Source organism: Setaria viridis, chromosome 8, assembly GCF_005286985.2.
Source record: "Setaria viridis chromosome 8, Setaria_viridis_v4.0, whole genome shotgun sequence".
In the NCBI taxonomy this organism is placed as follows: Eukaryota; Viridiplantae; Streptophyta; class Magnoliopsida; order Poales; family Poaceae; genus Setaria; species Setaria viridis.
Window position 1 is genome coordinate 33,316,750 of NC_048270.2, and position 9,857 is coordinate 33,326,606.

General features: G+C 44.4%; 1 protein-coding gene across 2 annotated transcripts; it reads left to right on the plus strand.

Moving 5' to 3' along the window:
- Nucleotides 1-3,309: 3,309 nt before the first annotated feature.
- On the plus strand, nucleotides 3,310-9,651 carry LOC117833498 (wall-associated receptor kinase 2). Of its 2 annotated transcripts, none has more exons than XM_034713011.2 (4): nucleotides 3,310-4,020; nucleotides 5,396-5,676; nucleotides 6,056-6,247; nucleotides 8,352-9,651. In XM_034713011.2, exons 1-4 carry the CDS (start codon nucleotides 3,314-3,316, stop codon nucleotides 9,386-9,388), a joined length of 2,217 nt encoding a protein of 738 aa, XP_034568902.2. In that variant the 5' UTR covers nucleotides 3,310-3,313; the 3' UTR covers nucleotides 9,389-9,651. The 2 variants fall into 2 exon arrangements, with proteins under 2 accessions (XP_034568902.2, XP_034568903.2); XM_034713012.2 differs by having other exon boundaries at nucleotides 5,501-5,676.
- The last annotated feature ends 206 nt before the right edge of the window (nucleotides 9,652-9,857 follow it).

The window sequence follows — 9,857 nt, forward strand, 5'->3', positions numbered from 1 at the left end:
TATTCTTCAAGACTATTAGGTACTGCTGACGTTTGATTCAACTTGCTTATTTTTAATCCGTGTCACATCAAAAATTCGAAAACTAATTAGGAGTATTAAATATGAGTTAATTATAAAACTAATTGTACATATGGAGGCTAAACTGCGAGATGAATTTATTAAGCCTAATTAATCCATCATTAGCAAATGTTTACTGTAGCAACACATTGTCAAATCATGGACTAATTAGGCTTAATAGATTCATCTCACCGTTTAGCCTCCACTTATGTAATGAGTTTTATAAATAGTCTACGTTTAATACTTCTAATTGTGACGGGTGCTAAAAATAAATCAAAGTAACCAAACGGGGCAACTGTTCTTTTGCGGGCTCATAAATTTAGGTGCACGCATCACAACGCATTCAATCATTCACACGCGGGATATGTTCAAGCTGAAGGCTGGGTCTCAACTTGTGTCATTAGCAAGTCGATTTAGTTAAATCGAAGGCTTTAATTATGTTGATGCTTGCTAAGTGTGCATCAGGTAGAGTATTCTGGTTAGAGGTCTAATAACCTTGGTTTGTAATATCAATATGTACGAGCAGGAAGTTAAATTAAAACAAAACAAAAGGACTAATCAAAAGTTCCATATTCAACCAGGTACTACGTGGTACTGCACAAAATTAATCTTTATCTTAGAAAGTTCTATAGAAATGAAATAATTGTTATAATAAGTCCAGCCGCACGAACCGCCTTGTTAGTTTGCTTTGAGAGAAATTAGCAATTAAATTTTGTTTTCCACTGGGATTTTATCCCAAGGCTTCATTGTAGACTGTTCCATGGCCTACAAACGGTATGGTTCTATAGCTCAACAATCACCAAGCGATGCTTTTTTGGGTTTTGACACTATTATTTGTATATTGGGTTTTGGGTCACTACGTCAGCTTAATTAGAAAAATCTCTGCATCCCTAGTTGTGTCATCACGGACCTGCTTGCGGTGGAAGAGAGCTCAGAGCGCGTGCTTCGGCTGCAGGTATTGCACGACCACTGCTGCAGCTTGGGTTCTTTTGCGGTTCTTACGGGCTTGGTAGGCTGGGCTGCAAAGCCGTTGCGGCTTGGCCACATAAGCCACAAAGACGATTTTTAGCGGGCGCGGGCCTGGCGGGTTGCATCAATTACCCGCCCCGCCTGCATATCAAGGCAGATCATTGGAGCGATTCACCAAATTCTCATCTGAGGCTAGCTCGGTATTACAATCTGAATGCTGTGCGTGTGACGATGAGCTCGTGATGTCTGCAGCGTATACGTCACTTGGTTGCTATCGTATACCAAATGTCTTGCAGCAGGAAGCTGATTCGCAGCCCGTTCGCTGGGCTTCTGCTGCTGCGCTGGGCTTCTTCCGGCTGAAGCCACAAGCAGCAGCTAGCAGCTGCGCTGCAGCCGCTGGCAGCAGAAGCCAGCAGCGGCAGCCACAACTAGCGCTGCCGAACGGGGCCTCGATTGGCTAGCTTGCTCACCAAGCTTCTAGTCCCTCAAAACTCCCAACTTTGACACTATGCAAAAAGAAGATTCTCCATCACATCAAACTTGCGGTACATGTATGGAGTACTAAATGTAGACGAAATCAAAAACTAATTGCACAATTTTGTTGTACTTTGCGAGACGAATCTTTTAAGCCTAATTAGTCAATATTTGGACAATAATTCACAAATACAAATGAAACGTTATAGTGTACTATAGTGCTATAATAGTAATTTTACACCTCCAAACTTTGGGCAACTAAACAAGGTCTGAAATGGAGTGGAACTTAAGTAAAGTTTAGCCGCTTTCGGAAAAGTAACTGCTCGACAACGAATCTCTGCTGACTTCACCGAGTCGATATAAAAAAAGGGAAAGTATTTTGTGAGTGCTACCGTGTGCTGTCTTTTGTGTGTGAGGACAAATTCAGTGAGGTAAGCGGATCAGGTTTGCTTTGCTTCAGTAGGTTTCGTGATTATTCTTGCCCAGACTTTATTTTATAGGTCAATTATTTGCGCCCTGTTGTTTTATTCGAATATTTAGTGTTTGTCCATGTTACACGCCTGATTAAGCAGCGAGCGCCAAAGTCGATGTTACACGCCGTTGTTTCCAAGTTCATGATCTAAGTTGAATAATCAGATCAACCGGGTGTACATGGCGGATGAAGCGGTGATGGATGGGCGAACTTTGAGCTTGGAGCTCGATCGACGACTTGTGCTTGCCGGATGAAGTGGCGTGCACACGCGGAAGGAGCGGCGTGTATAAGGCAGTGGGTTGCTCAAAGTTGTGCACACTGGATGGTGCAGCGTTAGGTACACGGCATATCTTTCGACGTGTAGCTATTTCGGTGAGTTGTCGGGTAAATGGCTAGTTTAGTTTGTTAAGCTATATATACTACATCTACTCGTCCATTTTAATTTGATGGAATGTGCTGAGAGCCCATGTCATATCAAGAACACATTCAAACCACGAATTCAAACCTCGAAAGTGCTAAGTTGATCCTCTAAGACAATTAGCATATACTTAGAGAGTGATTAGAGAGTGATTATAGCTAGATTAGAAAGTGAGTGAGATTGTAAGGTATGTTTGCGTTGTGCTTGGTTCTTGGAGTGAAAGAAACTTGTAAGCTCGGTGTGCCGGTACCTTCGAACCTTAAGTGGCTCACGAGCGAGTCATTGACCCTATGACAGAGTGTAACTATGCAATAACAAGTTAACTACTTGTAAGGAATCGGTGCTCGTAGCCTAAGAGGAGGAGGGGATGAATTAGGAAAACTTGAATACCATAAAATAATTCTAGACACCATGGCCTGATCACTTGAATACCATGATTTGGATCTGGCCATGTTTCGGTTTGCATTCTTGGGACCTATAAAACCTACAAGATGCATGCTAGACAAAGCATTAGTTCTAATGACTATGTCGTTACTCAATCACCAAAATCACAAACGATAGTCTAATGGGGCCATATTTGTTATCCTACCATATTGATATAGAGAACAACCAGATATTGTGGGGTGTATTTTCACTACTGGAAAAATCAACATTAGTACCGGCTGGGAAATCTTTAGTCTCGGTTTCCAAACCAGTGCAAAGAAACCGAGACTAAAAGTGTCGGTTTCTAGTTCCGAGTCCATCACCCGGTGCTAAAACATGGAATGGAGGTAGTATTTCTCACGACATAGCTAGCCAGGAATCTCTGAGGAAATTTGCCAGTCCGAAAAGTCAAGTCAATTGAAATTTGTATTTGAAATAATAATCATGGAGCATATCGAGGCCCACTAGGGCACCTGTGCATATATATACTCCCGATCCATATGCGGATACATCTGGATCAGTCAGCAGAGTTCGCAAATTGCAAGGTAGCCCGCAAGAAACACTCAGCACCTACCAAAACTGCACAAGCCATGGCACAAGTGCTGTGGTTTCTTCTTCCTGCCGCCACCGTCATAACCCATCTGGCTTCGGTAACCGCCGGCACTGACGACTCGGACTGTCCCGGCAAGTGTGGAGACGTAGACATTCCCTACCCATGGGGCATCGGCGGCAAGTGTTCCTGGCAGGGCAAGTACAGCATTACTTGCAACCACAGCTTCGATCCCCCGAGGCCATACGTGGGCTACAGCGAGGTCTTGGACATCTCGTTGGAGGCCGGCGAGATGCGCATCCTGACCCCTGTGTCGTCCCAATGCCACAGCCCGGCTGGGATCACAACAAGTGTCACCTACGAGCACACGGTCAGGCAGTTCCTCATCTCGACAACACGCAACGAGTTCACGGCTATCGGTTGCAACACCTTGGCGGTCCTGGAAAGCAACAGCTACTACACTGGCTGCATCACCTCCTGCGTGAGCCTCGCTGCGGCGGCTCCAGACGGCGACAACTGCACTGGCCTCGGCTGCTGCCAGACGTCCATCCCCGGCAACCTTACCAACATCAAGGTCACCTGGGACGAACGCTACAGCAATGGAAAGGCCTACAATTACAGCCCCTGTAGCTACGCCTTCGTCGCCGAGAAGCACTGGTATGTAAATATACTAAGCAAAATGAGACGTTATGGGAGGCCTGTAGACCTCGAATTCTTCTATCAAGCCATCATAACTCGAAAATCTACTGTAGCTCATTGTAAGTAACTCTAATTCCCATATGAACTAACTGGAAATATATAAGGTGTAAGAACACATTTAGGCGTTTGAACTTTATTTGAAGGCCTTGAAACAATTGACTTTTTCGTACCCTCATATGCCATCACTGTTAAAGCAAAAATCTTATCACAAATCCGAGCTCTTGATATTTACGTGTGGGATCTATACACACAGCTGTGGTGTACAAACACCAAATAATAGTTTACTAATAGATGTGATGATAGAGATAGCAGAAGAGTCGGTGAACTAATCTCTTGGCGTAGAAAGCTGAAAAGTGAAGGGTTCGATAATAAAGGGACATATGTTCTGGTGGCGTTAAAATCAGGCCAACACACGAACGTACTCGAACGTGCAACGTGCGGAGAGACTCTTTGCATCTCCTTGCACAGGCTGGTCAGACCGGTTTCGCCAGTGAACCCGGCGGTGAACCAACAAATGCTCGCCTAGAGGGACCTCGTCAAGGCAAGGGTACCTTGGATAAGTTGGATTGTTTTAGGATCGGCAGGCAACTTAGGACATCCTCAAATACCGTAGAGACGAAGGAAAAACAGCAAGATGGGGTTGAAAAAGATAGGGCAAAGAGAAAAAGGTAAAAAGTCAAAAATATTAGATTGATTTGTTTTGATCGATTGGATTCCTCTCAATTGGCCGTGGCACTTTATATTTATATGGAGGGGAGGTCTTACCCCATTAGGAGTCGAAACCCTAACAAATTCCATGTCAAAATACAACTTCTAAGTTGGACTACACAGACCAAACCAGTGTTACTGCCCTAGCAAACCGGTCTGATCGGCCTTCTTGGATGCAGATCTTCCCGAGGTCATAACTCTCTCATCCGAACTTCAAATCGGATGTTCTAAATATGCATTATGATCCATTCGATGAGAGCTACACAATGGTCAAAGGCCAATTTGCATTTTGAGGACATTGGTCGAACCGGTCTGACAAGTTTAATGACCAATCTTCCCAGATTCTGCTAATTTTGGTCGTCAACATGTTCCATGGAAATACTAGAAAAAACAAAAAAAAATATTGGTGTGATACCATCCTGAGAAGATGGTATTACTGTACCAGACTATAATGAATGGAACTATGAATAACACCAGTATGTACATGGTAACCTTTATACTTTTGTGCATTTCTGAACAAAGAAGATAAAAATATCAATTTTCGGTATAACAAATGTATAAATACCAATAGTTACTTGGAAAATCATTTATCTGAGGTGAGTAACTCTACCCTTCTGTATTTTAGGTATCATTTTGAACGGGATGATCTTGTTCGAAACAATAGCTTTGTTCGGAAGTTTGGAAACAAAAATTTGACAGAAGTCCCTCTGGTACTTGACTGGGCCATCAGGGTCGATGGATCTTGTCCTCCCTCGAATGTGAAAGACGGGGCGTTGGAAGAACCGACAGCTTCTGCCTGTGTCAGCACAAATAGCCACTGTGTCAGCGCCTCACAAGGCTTTGGGTACTTATGCAATTGCTCCAAGGGATACATTGGCAATCCCTATGTTCCTGGCGGATGCAAAAGTTAGTACTATGCATTTGGCTTTACCTTCTATTATTTGTGCATTCATTCTTCTAAGTATAGGAAATAGTCCTAGGATCAATCCTCGGTTCATGGCTTGTTTTTTATTGAATCTTCAATAATTACTTCATCATCACTAGGAGCGATGAGGTCGTACTATTACTAGTACCATGAAAAAGGGCAAATAACACTTGGTTCAGGACAATATGAATAGTCAGTTCTTACAATTTGTTCCGAGCAATATGACTAGTGGTTTCAAAACTTGTGTGCCTCCACGCGGACCAAACTAAACTTCTCAATTCACAATCAATTGGTGACTCGTATTTGACAAAAAATCCTGTTGATAGCTTCAAACTAACAGTGCACATCCCTATTATGCAGATGTTAATGAGTGCGAGCTTCGAAAATCAGATCCTACCAGGTATGAAAAACAGTATCCATGTAGCAGCGGTAGTACATGCTATGACACTCCGGGTGATTACAAATGCAAATGCAATTTCGGGCGGAGAGGAGATGGTAAAAGTGACACAGGATGTCAGCCCATATTTCCAGGATATGCAATAGCTGTAGTAGGTGAGGCTTCTTCCATTAATTAATTATCACAACCACAGTTCCTCCCAATCGTTATTTCATTTAATACTAGTTTCTTTATTTTTGCGCTTACTTGTTTGTTCTAACACAAGTACTCCCCCCTTAGAATATAGCTAGTTTTATACTTTCTCAGATAGATTAAGGAGAGTCATATTAAAAGTTTAAATTGTCCTTTATTTACTCTTTCCCGCTACATGCACCAAATGACATGTATGGCGCAACTGTCAAATGACATGTATGGCGCAACTGTCAATTTAATTTAAAAGGGGAACTATTTAAATTGGTACCCTCCAATTAATGCTATTGTTATATGGAACAGTAGTCTAAATAACCCCTAAACTATACTCCCTCCATCCTGGAATATAAGGGAACCAGGCAATCAAAATTAATTATCAAATATAAAGGATAATGGTATATTAGGAAACCACATCTTAACTCATGTTAAAAAAGCACCCCTCCTCTGCCTTTTAAAGGATGGGTTTTCCCTTGAGTTCACCTGATTAGCTTGTTTAGTATGGATTTAGTGAGGGGCACATGTGTCTTCTCCTATCCTCCTTAATCTGTCAAGGATGAGGATCCACTACTGTAGAATAGGCTATAACCGCCAGGTTGAAACCGTGCATGACCACTGGTTTTCATCTTCGTTGGATATTAGTTGGCAGCGATAGGAACCGCTATCACCGCCGAATGGAGAACTGACAGTGAAAGTTATTAAATAATTAAAAAAATTAGCTAGCACATATCACCTCAGCAGGCCACCGCCGTTCCTCATGCCGCGACCTGCCACCCTCTCCTCACACCGCCCTCGCCGTCAGACCTCGCCATAGCAGGCCGCGCGCCATGGTAGCCCAATCACGCCTACCCCGCTTCCCCACCGCCAATCCTCTGCTACACTAGCACACGTTGCCACAGCCCAGTCGCACCCGCAGAGAGAGAGAGGTGCACCTAGGCATCTTCGCTGCACCGACCCTGCTTGTGCAGTCAGAGCCCCACCATGTCCACCCCGCTGCCCTGTCGGGTGCTACCACTCCTCCGTTGCAGCCCTATAGCATGCCGCCACCTCCGCCACTGCTCCATGCCCCACCACCGCCGCTCCTTGCCCCGCTGGCCGCCACCACGCCTCGCCCTGCCACCACTCCTCGCCACACACGAGGTGAGGGGTGAGTGGAGGGGGAGGAGACGGGCAGCGAAGGGATTTCTGCCGGATCGTGGGTGAGAAGAGAAGGCGAGCGGAGAGCGGTGGAGACAAGAGAGGATAAGGTTTGGATGGAGAAGAGGGGAGGGAGAGAAGAGGAGGCGAGCAGATTTATGTCGGTCAACTAGATTCAATAGAAATTTTGGGTCGAGCCAAACCCTTCACCAACAGATTTTGAAATGAACCGACGGTGAAAATCTTCACGGCCGTTTTGTGGTTGAGCTGGTGGTGATAGCATTTTTCACCACGAGTTCTAACATCTCACGGCTCGATCTGCTTTAGAACCGGTGGTGATTCTATATCACCGCCGGTTCTCCTAAAACTGGTGGTGATAGATCGTTGATGATAGCTCGTTCTGTAGTATTGATCCCTTATAGAACAGATAGTTCTCAATTATTATATTACAACGTCTTAGCCACGTGTTGGTAGGTAAAATAGCACAGCAACAAACGTTCTTCAAACAAACACATATAGCTAAAAAAATACATCGAGCACATATCATAATGTTGCTAAACCTACACCGGTGCTGGGCAAAAATTGCATCACAATAGTATCCATGGTACTACAAGCCGAATGAACCATCAGCATCAGCCCCTAGCAATACTTATCCTAGTGACAACGACGAATACTAAAGAATGCTGATCTATCGTCAGCTAGTATGTCATGTACTCACAATCAACTTGTGTAGTATAGTCATCTGACCTAACACAACTAATTAACATGCTACTAGTAAGGATGTAGATATGTCACCCCTCCGATGTGTTTTCATCAGTTATTTTCTTTTGGTAATCCATGATTTCTACACATACATCTTGGTACTACATTTTTAGTTGTTGATATATAGCAAATGTAACCGATGAATACTGGTTTTGTATATTTTTTTGCCTGCAGCAACTATTGTTGTCTCCGTCCTAGCATGTTTCGTGATTATGGAGCTTAAAAAACAAAAGCAGAAGAAATATTTTGACCAAAACGGTGGTAAAATATTGAAGAGTATGGGCATTAACATCTTCACTGAGGAGCAGCTGAAGAAGATCACAAACCGCTACAGCACACCAATCGGAGAAGGCGCCTTTGGAAAGGTCTTCATGGGGACTATTGACAATTCCCAAAGGGTCGCGGTGAAGCGTGCCTCCATGAAAGGTGAGGTGCTTCCGCAGGACGAGTTCGTGAACGAGATAACCTTCCAGTTTCGAATCAACCACACAAACATGGTGCGCCTGCTTGGGTGCTGCCTTGAGACAGACATTCCCATGCTGGTTTTTGAGCTCGTCCCAAAGGGAAGTCTCTACAACGTGCTTCATGGCATGGATGATCAGCACACACTCTCACTGGCGGAGCGCCTGCGAATTGCCATTGGCTCTGCAGAAGCTCTTGCCCACATGCACTCACATGCTGGTGACCACAACCATGTCCATGGGGACGTGAAGTCTGGCAACATCCTCCTTGACAATGATCTCACACCCAAGGTGTCTGACTTCGGTTCGTCCAAGCTTGTGTCAATCGCCAGCATGTACTCCAAGTGGTGCGTGTCAGGGGACATGAGTTACATAGACCCAGTATACATCAAGTCTGGCCGTTTCACAGAAAAGAGTGATGTCTACAGCTTCGGCGTGGTGCTCTTGGAGCTCATCACAAGGAAGACGGCCAAGTACGGTGACAACAGCCTCCCTCTAGACTTCGTCAAATGCTGCAAAGAGGACGGCAATGGAAGGAAGTTGTACGACAGAGACATAATGAAGTGCGATGACGCTCAATCTCATTGTCACATGGAGTGCCTCGACAGGATTGGCAAACTAGCAGTCCGATGCCTCAAGGAAGATCTGGAGGAGAGACCAACCATGGCAGAGGTGGTGGAGGAGCTCAAGGAGGTGAAGTCAAAAGCCTGCGGAGATGAAAGCACGCTGATGAAGAAAGAAAATTGCTAAGCGTGCATGGCCATAACTTAAGCTTTGCAAGAGTTCATCGCTACACTATCCCTTATCTTTTGTTATCATTGTTGAGTTGGCTGCTTGAATTACGTATGCACGTGGTGTGTAACTTTAATATTTTCTTGTGCTAGTTCGATGGGACTTTTTAAGCTGCTTTGCTGTAATAATTGTCAAATAGGAATATGTGGGTTCTTGCTTTCTCAAATATCGATATATATTAGTTGTGAAAAATAATATGAATATTAATTGTAGCATGTCCAGTGATGCTAACTTGTCTGCCTGTTTTTGCATTGCTGCAATATTCTGGCATCTTCACACCACGCGCAGCAGGAGCTCTTTATCTGGCTCAGACTCGTATCTGCCTTCTCATGGCAGAGCTAGCTAGAAGGAGCCTCCTGCCACGGTTGCCGCCGGCAGCAGTGCACCAATTGCTGCTTGATGGTTTGCCTGCAAGGGCTCCCATTTG

Excerpts from the sequence above, each read along its gene's own strand:
- LOC117833498 (XM_034713011.2), top strand. The coding sequence starts at position 3,314 with ATGCGGATACATCTGGATCAGTCAGCAGAGTTCGCAAATTGCAAGGTA. Across the intron at positions 4,021-5,395 it reads TTCGTCGCCGAGAAGCACTG|GTATCATTTTGAACGGGATG; the intron begins GTATGTAAATAT and ends TCTGTATTTTAG. Across the intron at positions 5,677-6,055 it reads TGTTCCTGGCGGATGCAAAA|ATGTTAATGAGTGCGAGCTT; the intron begins GTTAGTACTATG and ends CCTATTATGCAG.